General features: G+C 39.2%; 3 protein-coding genes and 1 long non-coding RNA gene across 8 annotated transcripts; 2 read left to right on the forward strand and 2 right to left on the reverse strand.

Annotated features, from left to right (window-relative positions):
* Nucleotides 1-658: 658 nt before the first annotated feature.
* Nucleotides 659-3,213, forward strand: LOC130691748 (superoxide dismutase [Cu-Zn]-like). 4 transcript variants are annotated; one of them, XM_059496908.1, is made up of 5 exons: nt 2,215-2,225; nt 2,285-2,446; nt 2,575-2,665; nt 2,728-2,915; nt 2,981-3,213. In XM_059496908.1, exons 2-5 carry the CDS (start codon nt 2,381-2,383, stop codon nt 3,086-3,088), a joined length of 453 nt encoding a protein of 150 aa, XP_059352891.1. In that variant the 5' UTR covers nt 2,215-2,225; nt 2,285-2,380; the 3' UTR covers nt 3,089-3,213. The 4 variants fall into 4 exon arrangements, with proteins under 4 accessions (XP_057370725.1, XP_057370718.1, XP_057370741.1 ...); XM_057514742.2 differs by lacking the exons at nt 2,215-2,225; nt 2,285-2,446; nt 2,575-2,665; nt 2,728-2,915 and adding exons at nt 659-841; nt 965-1,055; nt 1,120-1,307 and having other exon boundaries at nt 2,981-3,104; XM_057514735.2 differs by lacking the exons at nt 2,215-2,225; nt 2,285-2,446; nt 2,575-2,665; nt 2,728-2,915; nt 2,981-3,213 and adding exons at nt 662-841; nt 965-1,055; nt 1,120-1,307; nt 1,371-1,636.
* Nucleotides 3,214-3,362: 149 nt separating this feature from the next.
* On the reverse strand, nt 3,363-4,260 carry LOC130691729 (uncharacterized). Its single transcript, XM_057514713.1, has 4 exons — nt 4,176-4,260; nt 3,982-4,096; nt 3,795-3,926; nt 3,363-3,732 (listed from the first exon to the last, which is right to left on the reverse strand). Exons 1-4 carry the CDS (start codon nt 4,197-4,199, stop codon nt 3,455-3,457), a joined length of 549 nt encoding a protein of 182 aa, XP_057370696.1. The 5' UTR covers nt 4,200-4,260; the 3' UTR covers nt 3,363-3,454.
* A 2,738-nt stretch (nt 4,261-6,998) lies between these two features.
* LOC130691667 (uncharacterized) lies at nt 6,999-9,827 on the forward strand. Of its 2 annotated transcripts, XM_057514664.2 has the most exons (4): nt 6,999-7,962; nt 8,021-8,106; nt 8,170-9,023; nt 9,431-9,827. In XM_057514664.2, the coding sequence occupies exons 3-4, from the start codon at nt 8,170-8,172 to the stop codon at nt 9,624-9,626; spliced, it is 1,050 nt and encodes a 349-aa protein (XP_057370647.1). In that variant the 5' UTR covers nt 6,999-7,962; nt 8,021-8,106; the 3' UTR covers nt 9,627-9,827. The 2 variants fall into 2 exon arrangements, with proteins under 2 accessions (XP_057370647.1, XP_057370652.1); XM_057514669.2 differs by lacking the exon at nt 9,431-9,827 and adding an exon at nt 9,143-9,236 and having other exon boundaries at nt 7,000-8,106.
* Nucleotides 9,828-13,846: 4,019 nt separating this feature from the next.
* On the reverse strand, nt 13,847-15,007 carry LOC132088222 (uncharacterized). The gene is made up of 5 exons (XR_009421606.1): nt 14,875-15,007; nt 14,621-14,804; nt 14,465-14,558; nt 14,214-14,303; nt 13,847-14,110 (listed from the first exon to the last, which is right to left on the reverse strand). It is a non-coding gene; the product is annotated as an uncharacterized LOC132088222 (long non-coding RNA).
* Nucleotides 15,008-15,193: the final 186 nt, after the last annotated feature.

Consider the following 15,193-nt stretch of genomic DNA (forward strand, 5'->3'; position numbering starts at 1 on the left):
ATCGATAGAATTTTTTTTACTCGTTTATTGTACCACCAAAGCTTGACTACAGTGTTAAAACAAAAATATAAATTAGTAATTTTCAGATTATGGTTCTTGGCCGTTTGGCATTGGTTGCATGACTAGTGCTTCTGGGCTGTCGCCTATTGGTGTACTTCTTGAATGAGTATTGATGAGTACTAATATAGCAGTAGAATACTAGGTTTAATTATAAATTAGAAAATGAACATGAAAATTATGAGAATCATTAGTTTTAATTTCTATGTAACAGATGAAAACACATTTGAACTGTTTATTCTTCGTCGTTGGAGAATAGTTATCCAAACTGCATTTTCGAATCGAAATCCAGTAGATTAGCATTTGATGTTTGCCTTCCCCTTCCCAGAGATGTGAGAAGGCAACATGCAGTGCTCTCGTTATATATCCTGTTGTTTGTTTTTTTGTAATTTTTACAGCGGATGGAGGATAACTTCTGTTTATTTTTTTTTTTTGGCAAATGAAAAATGAATCAACGTACATTTTATGACATAATGGAATGACCCAGTGAACACTGTATGGCGCCACAATGAACAATATTCGCCAATGTCGGATCTCGGACTGTTGTGCCTCTGCCGGCGTGAAACGCAGAATCCAAGACGACAAGAAAGCCTTGCCTGACCGGCATACACAGTCATCCGACTACAGCAACCGATTCCACGTCATTTGACAAGTGCAAAAGCGTTGTGAAGAAACCTTTAAGTATCAAGTATTATTGTCTCCTTTTTTTTGTTGAAGAATGGCCTCAGCTGTTTGTGTATTGTTGGGAGAAAACGTGAAAGGCGTTCTGCACTTTGACCAACAGGTAGGACCATACATGAATTTTCCAAGCTTTTCTCGTAATTCATTGCTAGTTTAGTTGAGTTTCGATTAACTATATATTTTGCTATATCATGTATGAATAATGTCGATATGTACTCATTATCAGGGAGATGTTGTCAATGTTAAAGGAGAAGTAACTGGATTAACTCCTGGTGATCATGGATTTCATGTCCATGAATTTGGTGACTACACCAATGGTATCCAGTTGTTGTTATTTCAGTCTCTTAGTATGCTCTATACATTGTCAGTTTGGCTTGACAGGCTGCATGTCTGCCGGACCCCACTTTAACCCAACTGCTGTTGAACATGGTGGTCCAACTGATCAGGTTCGTCATGTTGGTGATCTTGGAAACATTGTAGCAAATGAAGCAGGTGTTGCCACTGTGGATATCAAGGATTCCTTGCTATCCTTATCTGGTGCTAATGGAATAATAGGTCGCACTCTTGTGGTAATAGAATTTCCATGTATTTTTGGTACTTGTTTTTGCTAACGGAAGTCAACATCTTCCCAGGTTCATGCTGATTCTGATGATTTGGGCAAGGGAGGCCATGAATTGAGCAAAGTCACTGGTAATGCGGGTGCCCGTGTCGCCTGCGGAATTATTGGCATTGGAAAGTGACTGAAACCAGTTTCAAATCATATTAACAAATTATAGCTCATCACATATGGCATTTATATAATGGCATTTATGTTGTCAGATATTAATTCAGCTTTTTAATTCATATATCTTGTTAGAAAGCTGGATTCGATTACCAATATATCTACCCTGGAATTCCAGCTAGTATATTTGTCTTTTTTACCGTGCCACGCGAAATCTGGTATTATTTTCAGAAAAAATATCCTGCTCTAGTCGTTTGCTGGTGTCCAAAGTATTGGCCGATAATAGTAGAACCGAAGGAGTAGAAAATCTTTCGTTCTTAAAACGAATTTGTCTGAGCGAAGTTTTCGTGTCAGGCACATCAGTTGAAAGTATTAGCATGTGTTGAAACCATTGTGTTAATTAAGCTTAAGCATGTAATAGTTTCAATATTTTCGAAGAATCTCATTCCCATTTTATTTATTTTTTTTACAAATTCGTGAAACGTGAGGCAATTTCTGATTTGCTGTTGGAGAAAGAACACGTAAATTAGTCTGAAAGATATTACTACAAGTTAGTCATAATGTTTGTGCTAATTACTGCATTGTTTTAGAATGCACCAGTTCACAAACGAGCGCTGGATGTGAAAAAGAAGTGACCCAGTGCAGAAAGGTCGCTTATTTCTGTAGTTGCCTTCGTTTTGTTTTCAAGAAAAGTGAATCTTCGCGAGATTTTCTTTGAATCCATACGTTGACAAATATGCAACGCTGACGTTGCGAGAGAGCCATTGTGCGTGATCACAACGTAGGAAACAGGCGAATCCACATGGAACATCTTTCAATTTACAGATGCTCATTCTTTGTACTGCAAGAGTTAGTCCTTCAACACCCTATCTGGTGAACTGTTGACTCTTCCAAATATTCAGTTTCAATACGGATTATAAGATGTCTTCTGCCGTTTGTGTATTGTTGGGCGAAAAAGTGAAAGGCACGCTACACTTTGAACAACAGGTATGAATCTTGGTTTTTTTGTATCAGCAATTGGAGTGGTTTGCTGCATTAATTGCCTAGTAATTCTTAGCCATGATGTACTATTGTACTCGAGATTTCAAGCAAGTCCATTCTATTTTTTAAATCAGGGAGAAGTTCTCGTTATTATGGGACAAATAACTGGACTTACCCCAGGCGAACATGGGTTCCATATCCATGAATTTGGCGACTATACTAATGGTACCAATCTATTTGTAGTTTTGACCCTGATTATTCATTATCTTTTCTTTTCCTGTTGACAGGCTGCATGTCTGCTGGTCCCCACTTTAACCCAACCGGGGTTGATCATGGTGGTCCATTTGACGAAGTCCGCCATGTTGGCGATTGCGGGAATTTGATCGCTGACGAATCGGGGGTTGCCAAAGTTGATATCAAAGATTGTTTGATGACACTTCTCGGTGAATATGGAATTATTGGTCGCACCGCTGTGGTAAATATTTAGCAATCATACGCTTTTTCTCTGTCGTTGTCTCATGAATACTTATACCACTTCAGGTACATGCGGATCCCGATGATTTAGGTAAGGGTGGACATGAGCTCAGCAAAGTCACAGGTAATGCTGGCGCCCGTGTCGCTTGTGGCATTGTTGGCATTGGCAAATAGGTTGTCACCTATGCGAAATCTTACTCGCAATAAGCTGCAGGACATTGTATAAGCCTTAAAAGCTTAAGGCAAAGCGGTGTTGAACATACTTGCTGTTTTGATTTCTTCTTGTATGTGTGTACTAATTATCGAACTTACTAAAAGTTACATTTATCCTGGAATCCTGTTTAGATTACTCATTTTCCTTCAGCACTAAATCGAGCCGGTTTCTTTGTGGCTATGTTCTATGTGGAGTGATGAACCTGTTAAACCAAAAGATTTAAACCAGAAAATGTAAGAACAATGAGCAAAGTGTATTTAGTTTACAGGGGAGAGCAGGACAAGTTAATTCGGAAGCAACATATTCATTTAAATTGTATTTCACAGTTACGGAATCGGTAGTTTCACTTGCTTGACGATTGGCCTGTAGCCCTTAGCATCATCTGCGTTGTATGTAACGATCCGACGATATCCGTCTGGCCCATCCCAGTAATAATCTCCCACTTTACTGGTGTCACTGAAGCCAGTTTCTTCGCGGCCGTGCTGTAGCGCTGTGTAGTTGAAGTGATAAACTTTCGTGCGCTCTGTCGTGGTTGTAGTGGTTGTGGTAGGAAAATCTGAATTAGCGCGACCCTGTCGTCCTTCTACGTCTGGCCTGGGCTTCGCTGTTTGTAAACATTAGCGATACAGTAACACTTACGTGAAAAAAAAACAAAATCTAGTTTACGTGGCGTAACGCGGACTCGTTTGCGACCCGTGATGAGGAACCTGCCCTCCTTATCCGTGGCGTACATTACCGTCTGATAGTATCCGTCAGCTGTCAAGAACCCATACTCGCCAATGATGATCCCATTCGCGTCTACAGGTTGGCAATTTTTCAGTCACATAATAAATTACACATAACATTGTCTCACCTTTTCTTTCTTCTCTGTGCTGAGTCCCTAGGTTGAATCCGAATTGATAGGGCTTCGATTCCTCTTCTCCGTCAGTCGCTTGAAGCAGGACACAGAACACGATCACCACCAACACCTGCCATATTAAGGTACGTGTGCTTTGTTTTAGAAAACAATAGTAGTGAGATAAAAAAAAAAAATTCAGATTCACTAACTTGAAGAGGAACGAGCTTGATCATGATGTAAGACGCATACACTCTTGGGAGTGCGAATGCGATGGTTAGGAAAGTTTAGCAAGACTTTTTATAGCATCGGAGCTACCATTTAGTTTTCTTCTATACATCTCTACAAGATCCTCCTTCTCGACCTTCCCATCCTCCATCTTAGCGGCTCTTCTGATAAGTGGGTTTAGACCTTTCATCTCTTAAAACATGCGAAGGAAACGTATAGGGATGCGCAGAAAAACGGCATGGCCTAGTGCGTCTGGAAACCGGTTATGCAAATGTCTTGCGTCGACACTTCCATAGACCCATGCGGCACTGTTTTCTTTTCCACCCTCCATGAATTATGCGTAAATTTCTTTTTGGCAGCCACCCTTCAGATCTATGCTACGATGGCGTTACGCCACCAACTTGACTAGCAAAAAAGGGGGAAACTTCGGGCCCACAAGCCCAAAGGAAAAAACATACAAAAAATGTGTTGGAGGCTGCAAAGCATGGTGCGTATGTGAAGGAACTCACATTTAGTTTTTGAATTCGAAATAGTTATCCATCAGCCGTTGTGACTTTGAAGGAGAATTGGTTGGAAATGCGTTTCTGTTAGAAAGTTTTGGCTTATCAAGCGGTTTCCCCTCTAGGCCTTAAACAATCTTTCAGTTTTCCTTTATCGTTTGCGCGAGTGTTTGTTCGAATTAATCAACACTAAAGAAATGGCCCACCTCGGTTATGAATTATACTTTCATAATGGTTGTGCGTTGGTTTTCTTTTGGATGAATAGTCATTGATGATGGACAGTGTTTGGCTTGCTATTGTAGTAAGGCAAAGACGCGGCACACGCCGCAATTATTGATGGGATGGATGTTAAATAAAAACAAAGAGAAGGGCTTATTTGCGTTCAGCAATGAATAATCATCATTTCGTTTATATTACGACCGGTCTGTGCAATCATCTGACCACTCAGCGGTTTCTTTTGGCTACTTTTGCTACTTGACCTCGGAGTCCAGAACTCTTTTTTTTTCTGTCGTAATGAATGTATTTTTGTAAAGCCTTGTTCTCTCTGACATTCAACTGGTGGAGTTAAGAATGATCAGTGCCTTCAGAATCTCCTTTTCTTCAATTATTGCCATGGTCATTGTGGGCATATCATCTTGTATAAGGTGAGTCGCCTCCAGACGAAGAGCCTCCCGCCAATCAAACGCTAAACAGCGAATAGATACATCCTTGACCGGCTTGTTGAAGAAATACGAATTAAAATTCATTTTGCATATGTTTTGATGTCCGCCCCTTTAAAGGAATTATACACAATATTTACTGAGCAGTCAGTAGGGATGGGGCTACGGGTTTGAATTGGCTTAGCTGTAACTAGACATGTGTATTTTTTGCTTACGCATCGCAAAGCGTTTTCTCTATTCTGGGCGCATTTTGGGGTCTGCTTTCATCGAGCCAACTATAGACATTGATCAGTTTAACAGTAAACCATGACTTGGGCAAATTCGTTACCTTCATGCGAAAAAAGAACTGGAGATTATAGAGTGTTTCAAAACGCGTAAAATTCGATGGAACAAAAGCGGTTTTCTTTGTTTGTTGATTTCTGTAATATTGTCTTCGTATAGCCAATTCAATGGGAAATTGAAATAGGCGATAGGAATCCAACATTGAGGTCTTAAAGGTGCGGTGATGAATGAGTTAGGCGCACCTGAAACTTTCGTTCTACATCTCCCTTCTTTATGGCGTTGTATGTATTTCCTGTGCGTTAGTTTTGTTTATTCTTTTGCGTTTCCGATTTGTGAAACACTGTTGGCTCTCCCTGGATTCTATTGTTTGCCAGTACATTGCTACTTCATTGTTTCATAATGAGTTGCCTGTAAATACTTCTTAGACAAGTTTTGCTTTACAGCATCGTACTAGAATGCCTTGCTCCGTTTGTTTAATCTCTGCTTTCAGGTAAACTTTATTCACTTTGCAAAATTGCCAACTTATTAGTATTCACACGTAAAAATTTTTTAAAGGTGTGTTTACTAGTTTCGACAAAACGTTAAAGTCGTCGTAATAATGGCCTGTGTCCTACTTACCATTTCATACCTGGAAAGCATAGATTAGTGTTCAAATGTTAGTTCTCATATCTGCTCCATCAATTGTTTTAGAAGGTATCTGATATCCAAAAGCGCTATCGTATCATTCACCTTCGGTAGTAGAAGAAAGAAAGCTTTATTTTTATGTCTATTGTATCAGTGAAGTGAGCCAACAGAACTTCCTTGACCTGCGTGAAAGTTTAAAGGGGTCACCATTCGCCGGCGAAAGTTGATTTTCTCTTCCGTGTAGGAGGAAGAAGTTGTCGTTGCCGACGTGATGGTGGCTTTAAGGTGGTAGTGTAGGGGAGGAGAAAATTGCCTGCTACCATACAAACATCGTTGTGTGCAGTGAATAGACTTGATTGACTTGTTTTGATATGGGCGTCAATCGTCTTACCGAATGGAACGAGCTTCCCACAAAACATGTGATGAATCAAGCGATTCATTGAACATGAAGCCTGCAATTTTCTTTTGCAGTAATAACACTTTCTGAGTGGGAATGGAAGAGGCCCTTTTTAACCACCCCCAAACCCTTTTTTTTCTAAAACAAAAAAAAAAACACCTAAAAAAACTTTCACTAAGTCGCTTTGTGTGTTTTACTCTTGTAAAATAAATAGGAGTTTCTTCCGCGTACGAGTATTAGCTTATTTTACCTGTAGGAATTGAAAAATATTAACAATCTATATTAAGCCATACTGGGAAATTTGTGGCCATTCACTTTGAAAAACATGATTGCCAAAGCCAAAGAAAGACCGTCATTTGATGGTGTGACTTATTTGCCTTTAGTTGGCGACTCACCGAAACGGATGTGAAGTTTGGTCATCGATCCTTCCGCTACCAGTGGCGGAAAAAGTGATAGTTCCCTTATTCGTTATGTGCCTGCTCAGCATACGAAATGAGAGAGGTTGAGGAAGAATTGATTTTTAAGAAAAACATTTTTTCTTATTGCGTTGGGTTTTCTTTTTTAAACTCTCACTATTTTACCTTGGTCTGGAGATTCGAGACGATCGTAAATTTGTATTGAAGGAAGCCTATCGGCGAATTCGGGCCTTAGATCGCTGTCACCAGGCCGACCTTTGCTTACGAAATACGTTAATATTTGCATACCGTACAGACTACGTGCAGAAGGTCGTGTAGCGAAGTATCCTTTCACTTTTGTAGCGTCTCTGCAACGTTAAAAGCAGTTTTCACCTTCCCCGCAGATTTACATGTTGTAAAGCTATTCATGTTGAGCTAGGGATGAGCAAGATCATTCAATCAACAGGGAAGCGGTTGCGAAAGTTGTACAACCAAATGTTGTTACATACTGTTTGCAACTCTCTACTCTGAATAAGGAATGATCCAAAGTTGGATGAAATCCGAGAAAAAAACCATGCCTGTCAGCTTAGTGAGAGATGACTTTCTATTCATTGACTGTATAACCTGATGCTTCATCAACTATTACTGCATTAGTAAGAAATTTTACCGTGCATTTGGTCTAATGGTTGAGAATTTGTCAACTAGTTGGCAATAGTGAATCATGAGAAAAATTCCGATAGTTCTCGTTTCCCTTTTTAAATTGATTTGCTAACATGAAACGGAAGTGATTATATTTCTGTTTGTTCAATTCATGGAAAGTTTTTTTGTTTCCCTTCTGTGCAGCGAAAGTTTCACTGCTAGTGACGAAATTACAGAGGGAGGAAAATGTTAGAACCAGCGCCGAGTGATGAAGGGTATGATAATATGAATCACTTTTGTAGTCTTTTTCCTGGTTTATGCTCCGTATTTAAGGTGACAGCACGCTTTAGTCCAGCAGAAACATTATTCCCACTGATCTGATTTGTTCTCTTCCAACGCTTCACTTCCATACAACAGTCGTAAGAAACTATCTTGAGTTTTTATTGTTTAGAATTAATGTAAAACAATTTTTCTTCTAACAGATGAGTCATTCATACACGCTATTAGTTGTGATGCTAATAGTCCACTATGGTTCTTCTGCTCCTGCTCCTCAATCTGGAACAAGTAACGTCGGCTCGGGGCTTACAAACTTGAATTCCAATTTGTTGGGTTCCAGCACCAATCCAGGCCTTTTGAACGGTGGATTAGGCACAGGATTCGGATTCAATGGACTGAATTCCTTCGGTGGCGGATTTGGAAACGGCTTAGGAGGATTTGGTTCCGGTCTTGGAACAGGAATTGGAGTTTTCGGATCTGGGCTTGGAGGCTTTGGATCCGGACTTGGAGGCTTCGGATCAGGAATCGGAGGTTTTGGAACAGGCCTTGGAGGAGGTCTAGGAGGATTTGGAACAGGAATTGGTGGCTTTGGAACTGGACTTGGAGGACTTGGAGGAATTGGAGGTTTCGGATCGGGATTAGGAGGAAGCGGTGGCGGCCTAGGAGGATTTGGATCAGGAATTGGCGGCTTGGGGACAGGACTTGGAGGAATCGGAGGAGGTCTAGGAGGATTTGGATCAGGCATTGGAGGCTTTGGAACAGGGCTTGGTGGACTGGGTGGAAGTTTTGGAGGAATCGGCTCCGGTTTGGGTGGTTTTGGATTAGGAAACGGATTGGGTGGCTTTAACAATTTCGGTGTTGGGGGCTTAAATGGACTGGGATTCGGCAACAGCCTCCTCAACGGTGGTGGACTAGGAGGCATTGGATCTCTTAGCAGTTTTGGAGGAAACGGTTTACTGGGCACGGGCAGTCTCCTTAACAGCGGACTGCTTGGCACCACTGGCCTTAGCAATGGACTAGGAACTGTTGGTTCCAATTTTGGCCTCGGCAGTGGTCTCGGGTAAGCATTTTTCTTTTTTCCTGTATATTTTGTTGTTTCTTGTTTAACCTACAGTAGTCTAATATGACAAGTGTACTCGCTTTATTGTTTTCAACGAGTCGTTGTTGAAACCCATGTAGATTGGGATCCTCCCTCGGCACTGGATTTGGTTTGGGAAACCTTGGTGGTGGCAGCTTTAGAAGCCTACCCGACCTTAAGTAGGCGGTTAGATGGTTACAAGAGGTAAATTGACCATCTTTCATGAACGACTTTCTTGTATGCCATGCAACGTCAGTTTATTTCCAAAATGCTACTTCATGTATAATTCAAGCTCACTTCTAGCTAGAGCACTTATTACATTAAATCCATTGGATAAGCTTCACAAGTGTGTCCCTAAGCTCGTTTCTTCATTTTACTCTTCTTCGTAGTCGAACGGCGCCCTTGGTAAATCTGATGACCGGAGGCTCTACTTTTACGTCTTCGGATCAACATGTCAATAATCTAGTTAATCGCATCCGTGCAATCCAACAAGAATTCGCGACCAATGCTTCGTCTTCTTCCAGGTCAACATCTTCTTTAGGCGATATACGATCTTTCGATCCTACGAACGATAAAGATGTGTAACCATCACATTCGCAGATATATCTCTTCTACTGCTCTCATATTTGGCGTATTAATCGAAAACTTGTTTTCTGTTCAGTTATAGTACTGTTTTCTTTTGTTACTCTTTAGAATGTGTGTAACTGTGTATTTTGTTTCGATATAAATCATGTTTGAGGCTCCCCAGAACATCTAATTCGATTACAGATTTCCAGAATAATTAAATGCGAATGAGTTTGCTGAATTTAAAAAGATATCGTTTTTGACCGATTTTGACAAAAGTAGGAAGGCTTTTTCGTTTTTTACGTTTAACTTAAAAACCATTAAGCCAATTGGAAAATAAATTTGATTTCCACTATCAGCATTCAGTTCTGAATCGAATTCATGTATTTTAAGTGAAATTTAAATTTTGGCCAAAAAAGAAAAAGTGGGAAGGCCTTCCTACTTTTGTCAAAATCGGCCAAAAACGACATCTCTTAGAAATCGACAAAAATCATAGGGTATAACCAAAGTTGAATACTGATTTTGATTCTGTGATTGGTTTTCTCGTTAAATCAGCCGTTACAAAAATAATGGACAAAAACGATAGATTTCTGCTTCGTCGCGCTAGCGCTGTAGCGTACTAGCGCGCTATGCATTGTTTCAAATTTTCAGTGTATTTAAATAACGATTGACTTCATGAAAAAAATAGCAATTTTTCCGGAATCAGCGTCCAATTTTTAGTATATCCTGTGATATTCAATCACTTCCGACGAGTGTCAGTTTTTGTAGAAGAAATTTTTAAGCCCGACTAAATAATATGGCAATCCGTTTTACATAAAAAAAAAAAAATTTCGCCAAAAAAAAAAAAATCACACTTTTTTCTTTTTTTCCGACACGTAGCCATCTACCGCTCAGACTCGTTATTACTGGCGTAGGCAATTTCAGTCCATTGGATGCCATTCGCAGTTAGTAGCGTTAGTAGTTCGCAGTTAGTAGCATTAGCAGTCAGGTAGCGTGGATGGAGAATAACTCGTGGTTGGAGGAACAATTGAAAACTGGATAAGATAATACAACAAAAGGATGGTAAGTATAAACATTATTATATTGGTTTTCAATTATTAATTATTGGTTATTAGATCAAATTATGAAGCTGCAGGCCCCATTATTGGAACAACACAAAATAATAGATAACAGCAAAGCTAAGGATGGTAAGGCCTAATACGTAATGATTCTATTTATTTGCTTTTATTCATTTGTATTTTGTAGCTCAAATTTTGAGTCCACAAGCTCAGCTAGGGGAAAAGAACAAATTGGAATGGAACAGTTTCCAAACAGTGAAGGAGGTTTTTCAAAACTCTTCTCTAACTAAACGCGAGGATGAGTTGGCATTAGGCGAACACAGTCAGGTACCTAAACTTTTCAAATAAGAATTCAAAATAAGTATAGAATTTTAACAAACAATTATTTATTGTTTAGTTATTTAGTCCACCACCTGACAGTGTGTTAAATTTAAATTCTGTTAGTGCTGCACTAAAAGAATCGTTAGTAATAAGTCCATGCAGCGAAGGAATTGAACAATTGTGGGACCGTATTTGGGCCAAAAATGGGTGTGGTACGGAAACCCAGAAATGGCACGAGTTCAACCTAAAACATGGATTAGGTACTTCCCGGTTCTTTGTCTATCGAAAAAGTATTTTTAACGTTATTATTTTGCATTCACAGAATTTTAGCGGGGGATCAAGTCAAGTCTGGAAGTGTTACGGGATGGAAGAGTCAGCCTGTAGTTGAAAAAACAGAGTGCATTACTGTTAAGGTGTGAGGTAAAGTAATAGAGTATGCAAATTGTCTAATGAGAAGTACCATCTTGTGTTAATGAATCAGGTACAACAGCAATCCTTTATAGTTCTGTCACAGCTAGAAGCCTCAAAAATTCTGCTTCCCTTGCTAAAGAACAACTTGTCCTTTACGCTCAGAGTGTTGGTGAAGCTGGGTACTTAAATGGCCCTAAAGATGTTTCACTTCACTGGCATTGCAGCGATGAACATCATACATGGACTCTTTAGGTATGAAAGGAATTTTCTTGAAAATTTTTTGAATTTATGATGAAGCTTTTCTCCTCCTTTTTGCCAACCATGTCTAATCTACAAAAAAAAATTTATCAATTTTTCAGCATACTGGGAACACAACTATCAACAATGCAACATTCTAGGGGTGTTATTTTATCATTCAAGAGCCTTATACAATGATTTTCATCTACAATTTGTATGTCCTTTCCCAAGCTTCCACCAGAAGTTGAATCTATGAGTCATGTAAGTTCCATGATCAACAATTGATGTGTTTAACGGTGTTGTTTTTCTTTTCTCAATATAGGTTAATAGTAACATTGGATCTGAAAAGATTCTTGGTTGGGGCAAGACACTGAATAAATTGTATTGATTGGATGGATGACATGACATTGCTATAAATTCGGATTCCCCAGACGGTATTTGATATTAAAAAAATTGAAGTGCATATCTGGGCTCCCTTCTTTTCTGAAGCCCCGTTTCCCCTTGACTCATAATAAGCCCGTAGGGGGTCATGCCCCTACTGTACGGTATATATAAAAACAACATATACCGAGGTTTGGAGGGCTCTGGCCGGAAAGGGGACGTGGGGTGCCGCTTCGTCCGATGATGTGTTCACGGAGGGTGACGTGGCTGCCCACAAATCCGAACTAAAGGTTAATCGCTCCTGTAAAAATGTTCCAAATCTTCAGCTCTTCTTCCGGCTTCTCTTAGCCAATCACCGGGTCATCTCCCCGGTGGGTCAACAAGGCAGTGTCTCCCCCTGCTTGGGTTGACGGCAACTTTTGAAAGGGCTATTGTGCCTTTTTAAAGTTGCAAAAATAATTGTAATGTGCAGAGAATTGTCAATAAAATTTTTTTTATAAAATATTTTTTGCAAAATTCGTTTCTTTCATTGTCTGTATTCGCTGTGTTCTCACGTTACACTTTTTATATTTAGCTTGCTTAATTCACCTTTATTGTTTTTGTCACCTTTGATGGTAAGCATTGTTTCCATTGGTTTATCGTTTATCTGTAAGTATTATTTATTACACTCTTTGAATTCTTCAACTTAGATTCAAGGAACAATCTGGATATTTTATTAAGTAATTTTGTATTTTGTTTTACTCGTATGGGAACCGATCCCCAGACATTCAGCGTGCAACGCCGATGCTCTAACATTGAGCCACGAGATATATCAAAATATTTTATTATCGCATATCATATGTTATCGTCTAGGATGTTTATGCAGTCTTTCACAACTATATGCTTATCTTTCTATTGCTTCCATAAGGTTCTTAGCTCTGTGGTAGAGCTTTTATCTGCGATACCTGTTACCCTGGGTTCAAACCTCAGTAGATGTGTTAAAATGAAGTAGAATAATGTAGAAGAGTATATTGCAGAATTGCATTTCAGTTTTATTCTAAGTGTAAATGCAAGTCCACAAGTGACTAGAAAAAAAGCCAACTTAAAATCATGTGATTCGTGGCTCATTGGTAGAGCATCGGCGAGGTATGCCGAACATCCAGGGTTCGATCCCTGGATAATAATAGAATGCTTACAGATAAACGATAAACCAATACCAGTCACCTTACCATCAAATGTGACAAAAACAGATAAAGCAAAGCCAAAAAAAAAAAATTGATAAATGCAATGTGTGAACAAAGCTAACACAGACAATGAAAGAAACGAATTTTGCAAAAAATATTTTATAAAAAAAATTTTATTGACAATTCTCTGCACATTACAATTATTTTTGCAACTTTAAAAAGGCACAATAGCCCTTTCAAAAGTTGCCGTCAACCCAAGCAGGGGGAGACACTGCCTTGTTGACCCACCGGGGAGATTACCCGGTGATTGGCTAAGAGAAGCCGGAAGAAGAGCTGAAGATATGGAACATTTTTACAGGAGCGATTAACCTTTAGTTCGGATTTGTGGGCAGCCACGTCACCCTCCGTGAACACATCATCGGACGAAGCGGCACCCCACGTCCCCTTTCCGGCCAGAGCCCTCCAAACCTCGGTATATGTTATTTTTATATATACCGTACAGTAGGGGCATGACCCCCTACGGGCTTATTACGAGTCAAGGGGAAACGGGGCTACGGAAAGGAAGGGAGCCCAGATATGCACTTCAATTTTTTAATATCAAATACCGTCTCGGGAATCCGAATGAAGTATAGAAATATCATGTCATCCATCCAATCATTACAATTTATTCAGTGTCATGCCCCAACCAAGAATTTTTTCAGATCCAATGTTACTATTAACCTACACTGAGAAAAGAAAAACAACACCATTAAGCATCTCAATTGTTGCTCATGTGACTTACATGACTCATAGATTCAACTTCTGGCAGAAGCTCGGGAAAGGCCATACAAATTGTAGATGAAAATCATTGTATAAGGCTCTTGAAGGATAAAATAACACCCCTAGAATGTTGCATTGTTGATAGTTGTGTTCCCAGTATGCTGAAAATCCTTTCCTATTGGATAAATTTTTTTTTCTAGAGTAGACATGGTTGGCAAAAAGGAGGAGAAAAGCTTCATCATAAATTCAAAAATTTCTCAAAAAAATTCCTTTCATACCTAAAGAGTCCATGTATGATGTTCATCGCTGCAATGCCAGTGAAGTGAAACATCTTTAGGGCCATTTAAGTACCCAGCTTCACCAACACTCTGAGTGTAAAGGACAAGTTGTTCTTTAGCAAGAGAAGCAGAATTATTTGAGGCTTCTAGCTACAACAGAACTATAAAGGATTGCTGTTACACAGGATTCATTCACACAAGATGGTACTTCTCATTAGACAATTTGCATACTCTATTACTTTACCTCATACCTTAATGGTAATGCACTTTCAGTGTTTTTCAACTGTAGGCTCACTCTTCCATCCTGTAACACTTCTAGACTTGACTTGATCCCCCACTAGAATTCTGTGAATGCAAAATAATAGCATTAAAAATACTGTTTCGATAGACAAAAAACCGAAAAGTACCTAATTCATGTTTTATGTTTAACTCATGCTATTTCTGGGTTTCCGTACCACACCCATTTTTGGCCCAAATACGGTCCCACAATTGTTCAATTCCTTCCCTGCATGGACTTATTACTAACAATTCTTTTAGTGCAGCACTAACAGAATTTAACTTTAACACACTGTCAGGTGGTAGACTGAATAACTAAGCAATAAATAATTGTTTGTTAAAATTCTATACTTATTTTGAATTCTTATTTGAAAAGTTTAGGTACCTGACTGTGTTCGCCTAATGCCAATTCATCCTCATGTTCAGTTAGGGATGAGTTTGGAAAAACCTCCTTCACTGTTTGGAAACTGTTCCATTCCAATTTGTTCTTTTCCCCTAGCTGAGCTTGTAGACTCAAAATTTGAGCTACAAAACACAAATGAATAAAAGCAAATAAATAGAATCATTACGTATAAGCCCTTACCATCCTTAGCTTTGCTGTTATCTAATATTTTGTGTTCTTCCAATAATTGGGCCTGCAGCTTCATAATTTGATCTAATAAACAATAATTAATAATTGAAAACCAATATAATAATGTTTATAC

The sequence above is a fragment of the Daphnia carinata genome, chromosome 1 (assembly GCF_022539665.2).
Source record: "Daphnia carinata strain CSIRO-1 chromosome 1, CSIRO_AGI_Dcar_HiC_V3, whole genome shotgun sequence".
Taxonomy (NCBI): Eukaryota; Metazoa; Arthropoda; class Branchiopoda; order Diplostraca; family Daphniidae; genus Daphnia; species Daphnia carinata.

Bases quoted from the DNA above. Each gene is read 5' to 3' on its own strand.
- LOC130691748 (XM_057514742.2), top strand. From the start codon at position 776: ATGGCCTCAGCTGTTTGTGTATTGTTGGGAGAAAACGTGAAAGGCGTT. The intron at 842-964 runs GTAGGACCATAC...ACTCATTATCAG, and splicing joins TTCTGCACTTTGACCAACAG to GGAGATGTTGTCAATGTTAA. The intron at 1,056-1,119 runs GTATCCAGTTGT...TTGGCTTGACAG, and splicing joins ATTTGGTGACTACACCAATG to GCTGCATGTCTGCCGGACCC.
- LOC130691729 (XM_057514713.1), bottom strand. From the start codon at position 4,199: ATGATCAAGCTCGTTCCTCTTCAA. The intron at 4,097-4,175 runs GTTAGTGAATCT...TTAATATGGCAG, and splicing joins TCAAGCTCGTTCCTCTTCAA to GTGTTGGTGGTGATCGTGTT. The intron at 3,927-3,981 runs GTGAGACAATGT...GCCAACCTGTAG, and splicing joins GCACAGAGAAGAAAGAAAAG to ACGCGAATGGGATCATCATT.
- LOC130691667 (XM_057514664.2), top strand. From the start codon at position 8,170: ATGAGTCATTCATACACGCTATTAGTTGTGATGCTAATAGTCCACTAT. The intron at 9,024-9,430 runs GTAAGCATTTTT...TCTTCTTCGTAG, and splicing joins GGCCTCGGCAGTGGTCTCGG to TCGAACGGCGCCCTTGGTAA.